The sequence below is a fragment of the Ovis canadensis genome, chromosome 1 (assembly GCF_042477335.2).
Source record: "Ovis canadensis isolate MfBH-ARS-UI-01 breed Bighorn chromosome 1, ARS-UI_OviCan_v2, whole genome shotgun sequence".
NCBI classification, from domain to species: domain Eukaryota; kingdom Metazoa; phylum Chordata; class Mammalia; order Artiodactyla; family Bovidae; genus Ovis; species Ovis canadensis.
Genome location: NC_091245.1, coordinates 177,001,030 through 177,009,047, shown reverse-complemented (window position 1 = coordinate 177,009,047; position 8,018 = coordinate 177,001,030). Strand labels below are relative to the sequence as shown.

Below are 8,018 nucleotides of genomic sequence, written 5' to 3'. Positions count from 1 at the left end.
ACAGAAATATCGGAAACTATAAAATACATTTATAAGTAACCCATTGCTTAAGAAATCAAAAGGGAAATTGAAAGTATTTGAAATAAATGAGTGTGAAAACATCAAAATTTGTGGGATACAGCAAAACAATATTTTAGAAAGGGGAAAATTTATGAGACTGACTACTTTAGATAAGAAAAGTTTTATATTAATGACCTCAGGTTCCACCTTAAAATGTTTTTTTAAAAAAGAAAAATGAAACATAAAATAGGCAAAAGAAAGGATATAATATAGATCAGAGGGTAAGTCAATGAAACAGAAAATGTAAAAACAATAGGAAATCGAACAAAAACTTTTTCAGGGAATCAAAATTAACAAACCTCTATATGGGTAAAAATTAACAAATTATCAGTATAAAAGAAAAGTCACTACAAATTCTACAGATATTAAAAGAATAATAGTATTTGGACAACTTAATGCTGATAAATTTAACAAATTCCTCAAAAGACACATTCACCAAGATCACACAGTAAGAAATAGGTAACTTAAAGAGCCTTATGTTTATTAAAGAATTTAAATTTGTAGCTAAAAATCTTCCTAATGTGCATCAGATATATCTGGTACATAAAACCTCAAAATATTTTAGAATTCAAATGATATAAACCAGAGGCAAAAAATTCAAATATTTCTAGATGCCAGGTAAATAATACAAGTGAATCCTGTGGAATAGTTATAGGAAAAAATAGTTGCTGTAATCACAATCTAACTTTATTTCTATTGAACTATGGTAATATATAAACATGTAACAACATAAACATGATAGCCAAAATTTTATTTTAAATTAAACATTAAACACAAAGTCAATATGTATTGTTAATTTCATTTCAGTTCTTTGGAATCAGAAACCTGACTTCTTCTGAGCTTAGATATTAATATTTTTTGTCTTTTCTATGGCATTGTGGACAACTTAAAATATTTTATAATCAGCATTTATTTTTCTACAGATTCATAATGGAAAATAATTATTGATAGAAGTAGGCACTTCCAAATAGGGATAGAAGCTTTACACAAAATGTGCTCTTTCTTCCTCCTTTTATGTGGGTGGTTCCTTCTCATTGTGTGTGGTTCCTTCTCATTGTTCAGTTCTCAGAATTAAGATTTCCTTCAGAGATGCCCTCTCGCTGTTATTGTCTCTCATTCATTTCTCTTAATAGTATTTTTTTTTTTACTAGTAGCTAGGCTTCTCTTTAACCTAATACTCATCTTCTATCCTAGCCTAGTTCAGTGGGTGCAGAGTCTGTTTCCATGGTCATTGCCTAACTTATGATATCAACAGCCACGGGAGCTCCACACATAACTGAAGAGTCACTAAAATCTTCTAAGCTCTGGTCAGAGGTCAGGAGCAATAGCTGTCAAGTATAATGTTGTTGTTCAGTGATTTCGACCCAATTGTCTACTCCAAATGGAGCGAGATAGAAAGCATTTTAGAAAAAAAAATTTGGAGAGCAATTTAAGAGCACTTATTAGCATTTAAACAGGGCACACACTTTGACCTAACTCTTAGCCTTTCAGGAATATAATCTATAGAGACTTACGCAATGCACACCTTTTAAAGCAGCAATCCTTTTCCTGGACATTTAGCCACGAGAAGTCAGACAAGTACCAAACATGTGCAAAGATGGATTCTCATTAAAATGTTATTTGTAAAAGCAAAAAATAAACAAACAAACAAAAAAAACCCAGAGACTGGAAATGAGCTAAATGTACTTCAAAATTATTTAAGTTTTGGTACAATCATCAATGAAATACTATGTAGTCATTAAATTAAAATTATTAACTATAGTTAGTTGTAGTTAAAAATAACAGTGGAAAGAAATTTATGATATATTAAGTGAAAAAAGTTTAAATAATATGTGTACAATCATCATTCCCTCTTTTAGTAAATTCAAAAGCTAGTGAGTGGGCCTATATATGGGTATATGTATGGTCATGCCGAGAAAAATATCTAAAAGAATATATAGAAAGTTGATCATGGCAATTATCTCTGGCTAGTAGAATATCTAAATTATTTTTCATACTATTTATTGTTATAAGGAGTATGGATTAATTTTATGATTTCTAGAACTAAAATTTCCATTTGTGGAAAATATTAAGAAGCTTATCCTTTCACTCTTAGAAATAAGTTTAAATGCCTCCTATGCCTTTCAATCAGAAAATTTCTCCAATTATGGGGTATTTCACATTCAGAAAGGAGAACTTTAAAAATATATATTGACTTCTTTCAACATGATCAAGAGCATATACTTAAAACCTTTTTTCGGGGGAGGTTTATGTCACTGAGTATTGTTTTGAAGTTATGGCTTCTATCAGGATCAATCTGTAAACTTGATTTTATTTATATTTTACTACATAGGTGTTTTTTAAGTGAATTCAAATAACTAAATAGCTAATTTGTATGGTATTCCATTTGGCGTGCATAACATAACCTCTGGATAAAAGGTAAGCGACCATCCCACCAACGGGCGATCAGATCATCACCGTGACAAGTCATGCTGTGTCAAATGGGTCTTCATTTCTTTGACAAACATGTCCAGTAAGAGCCAGTTCACTGAGCTAGATCATAGTCTAGTGAGTGTAAATTTTCTTTCTGTGCACGGATCAATCCAAACAGCCTGATGGGATCATCGTGAATGTTTTCCTCTATTTCCTCACTTTCTGGTGGGAAACTGTCCACCAAAGTGGTCTTAGAAAGGCTGATATCCATTGCATGCATCTGCCCCTCTTCATCCTTGTCTGACAAATGAGTTTTCTGTTTCTTGGGCTTTCTTCGCTTCCCCTCATTGTTGTGATCTAATGAGGAATAGCACAACCTTCCTTCAGTTTCCTAAAAGAGAAAGGCATGGTAAGTTTTCACTGTTAGCCATTCTTTTAACTTTGACCTCTGGGAAACCCCAAAGCCTACCAAAAACACACAAGATTGTTTTCTGGTCTTCATGGCCTTATTTGCCAAATTTGTCGATTAGAGTGATAACTACAAATAGTAAATTCAAGATTTTGAAGTGGAAAATGCTTAAAAGAAAACGGTTTTCTTTCTTATACTCAGAATACACATGAACTTTTTAGATGGATTTTTTAAACCAGTTTCTCCCCCTGCATTCACCTCAGGGAGTGCCTGCCCTGTATTTCACCTACCAAGTAACAATATTCTGATTTGTTAAACTGGGAACAAAGCATGACAGGAAGGAATATAACCAATCAGATATGCTTTACATATGTTTAATAATTGGTTATTTGATACCCACAAAAGTCTCTACTTTCTCTACATTTGAGACTCAGAAGTACAAGGTTAACAGGGTTTATTTGTATGACTGTGGCTTCCCTGATGGCTCGGTCAGTAAAGAAGATACTTGCAATGCAGGAGACCCAGCTTTGATTTCTGGGTTGGGAAGATCCCCTGGAGAAACCCACTCCAGTATTCTTGCCTGGGAAATCCCATGGACAGAGGAACCTGTCAGGCTACAGTCCATGGGCTTGCAATGGTTGGACATGGCTTGGCAACTAAACAACCAACAACCATTTACATGACCAGCATTTGGCGAGAGTTGCATTTCCCATTTTCCCCTATTACTTCCTTCTGCCTACCTGTCCTCAGATCCTCTTTGAGCTCATTTAGGTTTATCTTGGATTCATTTGCATCCAAGAAAGCCTGGAGGTCCTCTCTGGCCTAAAGCTGGGTCAGCACTAGATTAAGAAGGGCAGGAGACTAGAGAAACTTGCAGAAAGCAATAAGCCGGAAGACAAGATCTTGAATTTGGTGTTTGAAAGTTTTAAGATTGAATTCCAGCTGTGACATTCTAATCATGGGACCTTGGGCAGTTTTTTGTTTTTGTTTTGTTTGTTTTTTTTAACTATCAATATTTTTAACCTCTTGCTATCAAATGAGAGTACCTATCTTAGGATGTTGGGTGGGAAGTTCTCCTGGAGGAGGGCAACCCATTCCAGTATTCTTGCCAGGAGAATTCCATGGATAGAGGAGCCTGGAGGGCTACAATGCATAGAACTGCAATGAGTTGGACATGACTGCTGTGACTTAACATGCATCTTACAATGTTATTAGCAAATGGAGGTAATTTACATTTGACCCTTGAACAAAGTGGGAGTGAGGGATGCTAACCCCTTGAGCAGGTTAAATATACATATAATTTATATGTAATTTAATATTACATATAATTTTATAGTCTGCCCTCCATATCCACAGTTCTGCACCCACAAACTCAACTAACTCCTTGCTGTATAGCTCTGTAGTATGCATCTAGTGAAAAAAAAACAATGTTTAAGTAGACTGCACAGTTCAAACCTGGTTTTCGAATCAAGATAAGGTCCAAGGTATGGTGGTATTATGGAGCTGTAGGCTAAAACTTTAGAATAGCCATTGAATAAACAAAAATAAAGTTTACCATTCAGCGTAAGCCAAACTTATATCAATTTGTGGGGTTTTGGGTAAAGAAGCAACATTTGGATTAACAACCCCCAGATGCATGGATTAGCTTCTCCCTGTTGGCACTTGTTTTATGCTAAAAGTTAAAAAGTCTTATCTCCTCTACCAGGCAGGGGAATGGTTCTATTTATAACCTCTCTGGTATCTTTGGTCTGACTTCATTTCTAAAATAATTTCTGGATAATTGTAGATAGGTAATGGGTATCATTGCCATCGCATCTCTATACTCTGACAGTTAGCCCATATACTATTTTCAAATTATCTTCCTAAGGCATAACTTATATTTTACCATCCTGGCCCCGAAACTTTAGCCTAGAGTCTGAATTTTATAGCATAACATTCAAGGTTTCCTATGCTCATAATTCACACTTTCTATTTGATTCCCAGTACTCTCCTACATAAACTCTGTATTTCAAGGAAACTGGAAATTTCACTGCTTTCTTAACATAACTCATGTTTTAAAAGCTGGTTTGCCTTTGCCTAGAGAATATGTCAGTGAAGTTAGCAAAATAACCAAAGGGCATTCAGTAATAGAGAGGGGTGGGTAAATTTTTTGACTATCTACCACCTTATTCTATTCTCTTTCTTTAATAAATTCTCCACTTTGTTTTAGGAAATTTCCTTCCTCTATCTGGTCCTGGAGAGCCTGTCAATTACAATGCTGTATTCCATCTCAGCACAGGAATAAGCATTCGACCCAGGCTGGAACCAATTAAACTACCCATCCTCCTGCCAACAGAAGCTGGGCCAAGAGTAGGCATATGACTTCAGCAGAGCCAGTTACTTGGCCTTTTGGGGACTGAGGTACAGATGCAGAAATAGAAAAGATATCTTTCCCTGGATTTGGGAGAAAGAAAATCTGGGTCTCCTGTGGCTTTCCCAGCCTCAATGGAAGAGCCTGTTGGTAATAGAAGAGAATAAAGTCAGTAACAAAGAAGTTGACTTATTGGAAAAGACTCTGATGCTGGGAGAGATTGAGGGCAGGAGGAAAAGGGATGACAGAGGATGAGATGGCTGGATGGCAACACTGATTCGATGGACGTGAGTTTGAGTGAACTCCGGGAGTTGGTGATGGACAGGCAGGCCTGGCGTGCTGCAGTTCATGGGGTCACAAAGAGTCGGACAAAACTGAGCGACTGAACTGAACTGAACTGAACAAAGAACTAGGGAGAAGAAATGGAGGAGCCCTCATATTTAATCATTTCAAAAATAAGATACCCTCATATCTCAGTTAAATGAGCCAGTGATTTCCCTTTTATGATATAGCTTGAATTGAGTTTTTATACTTATTACTGAAAGTATTCCAGATGTTTTTCTGGTCCACAACTGGTCAACATTTATCAAGTCCTGCAGAGTTCAACGAATGTGAGTCTTGAGAAAAGACCACAAATTGTACGTGTAATGGTCATTTGTGATTTACCAAGTATTGTTTCAGTTGAATAGATGGGTGGAAAATACACGTGCATTGCATGCTCATGCATGTTCAGTTGTGTCTGACTCTTTGCAACCCCATGGATTATAGTCCACCAGGCTCCCCATGCATGGAATTTTCCAGGCAAGAATACTGGAGTGAATCACCATTTCATCCTCCAAGGGATCTTCCTGACCCAGGGATCAAACCTGTGTCTCCTGTCTCCTGCATTGGCAGGCGAATTCTTTACCACTGAGTCACCTGGGAGGCCCAGGCAATATATAGACAGGGATAAAAAATACATGTATCTGTGAATATAAACAGAAACTGGAGAAAAGTAAAAACCAGTTTAGGAATTAGAGACAAAAACAGGTTGAAGTAAAAGTTTTGTTGTTTTGTGTTTTTAAATATTGCAGAGATTTGGGTATATTTGTAAGTCAATAATACTTCATTCATTTAAAGAAATGGAGGCAAATAAATTGAAGGTGCAAGATCTTGAAAGAAGTAGAAGAAATAGTCAAGAGTCCAAGTAGGACTATTGGCTTTGGAAAGGGGAGAGGATGCTTCTGACATGGAGGGAAAGGAGGGATGGGTGAGGTTTTGATGTGAGGATAAGAGAAAAATAAGTTCACATTCATGTCCCTACAATTTTTAGGGGACTCTCATGAACCCATTTTGTCACTAAGTTTCCCAGTCAACTGTTCCTAGTTAATAGCAGACTTAGAGACTGAAATTGCAACTTTTGAACTGTACACATCATTTTCAAAGGACAAGGAGCTTTTTCCTGTTTCCAATATTTGATCCATCAAGCTTTTTTTGCATTGCATTTTGGATTCTTCACACTTTTGTAACTGACCAAAGTAACTGAGTACCATGGTAGCTAACTAAGCAGTGTTTTGATGATAATTGTCATTGTGACCCCATGGACTATACAGTTCATAGAATTCTCCAGGCCAGAATACCGGAGTGGGTAGCTGTTCCCGTCTCCAGGGGATCTTCCCAATCCAGGGATCGAACCCAGGTCTCCCACATTGCAGGTGGATTCATTACTAGCTGAGCCAGCAGGGAAGCCCAAGAATACTGGAGTGGGTAGCCTATTCCTTCTCCAGTGGAAATCTCCACCCAGGAATTGAACCACTGTCTCCTGCATTGCAGACGGATTCTTTACCAACTGAGCTTCTAGGGAACCCCTCTAACAAAATGGAATTGAGCAAATATAAGGAGATTGCTTCTGGTGGGATAAATTAGGAAATTGGGATTGATCTATGCACACTGCTTACTATATGTAAAACAGATAGCTAATAAGAACCTACTGTATAGTACAGGGAACTCAACCCAATACTCTGTAATGACCCATATGGGAATAGAATTTATAAAAGAGTGAATATACATATATAGCCGATTCACTTTGATGTACACCTGAAACAATACACAGCATTGTAAATCAACTATACTCCAATAAAAATTAATTTAAAAGTAGAGATTACTTCTAATTTGTGCAATTAAATTTGTGAGAAGGATAAAGACTAATTCCCTTAGAAGTGTCTTTAAATATAGAATTTATAAAATAACAGACTTTTAAAGACACTTTAAGGCTCTGCACAATTTCCTCTTGAGTATAAACCAGATGCAGCATAAATAAGGCCGACCTATTTAATTTACATGTATTAAACAGCAACTTCTATTCAAACAGCAACAGAAGTCTCAGTTCTATTACAACTAGGGTGCTGTGGATCACTGCATTTCCGGTGGTATAGTTATATTTTAACCTTTCTCAAAAGGTTTTCTTTTTATTATCATGAATTTTGCAAATCATATTATAACAAGCAGTTTTTTCATATCTTTTATCTAAAATACATTCAACAATTAATTGAATGTCACATGGCAGATTTGCCCATGAGAGAGTTACTTTACATTCTGCTTAAATCTCACCACATCTTGTTTTCATTAAAAAATTTTTAAGAATTTGATTTTTAGAAGGCTCCTATAAAGAAAAAGGAAATTCTGTCTTAATGGGACGTTTCCAAGTTTTGACCCATCATTGGGAGGAAAATGTTTTCTGTCAAGTGGGATTAACTTTGGATTCTGTTTCCGTACTTGGTTTCTGAGTCTCTAGGGCAAGTTTTATAT

General features: G+C 36.2%; 1 protein-coding gene across 2 annotated transcripts in view; it reads right to left on the bottom strand.

The window, feature by feature from the left end:
• Window positions 1-520: 520 nt before the first annotated feature.
• The window catches only part of TRAT1 (T cell receptor associated transmembrane adaptor 1), a 47,043-nt gene continuing 39,545 nt past the window's right edge, over window positions 521-8,018 (bottom strand). For both annotated transcript variants that reach the window (XM_069579234.1, XM_069579244.1), the window contains one exon: window positions 521-2,863. In XM_069579234.1, the coding sequence (XP_069435335.1) occupies window positions 2,585-2,863 (279 nt within the window). In that variant the 3' untranslated portion in view covers window positions 521-2,584. The remainder of the gene's footprint in view (window positions 2,864-8,018) is intronic.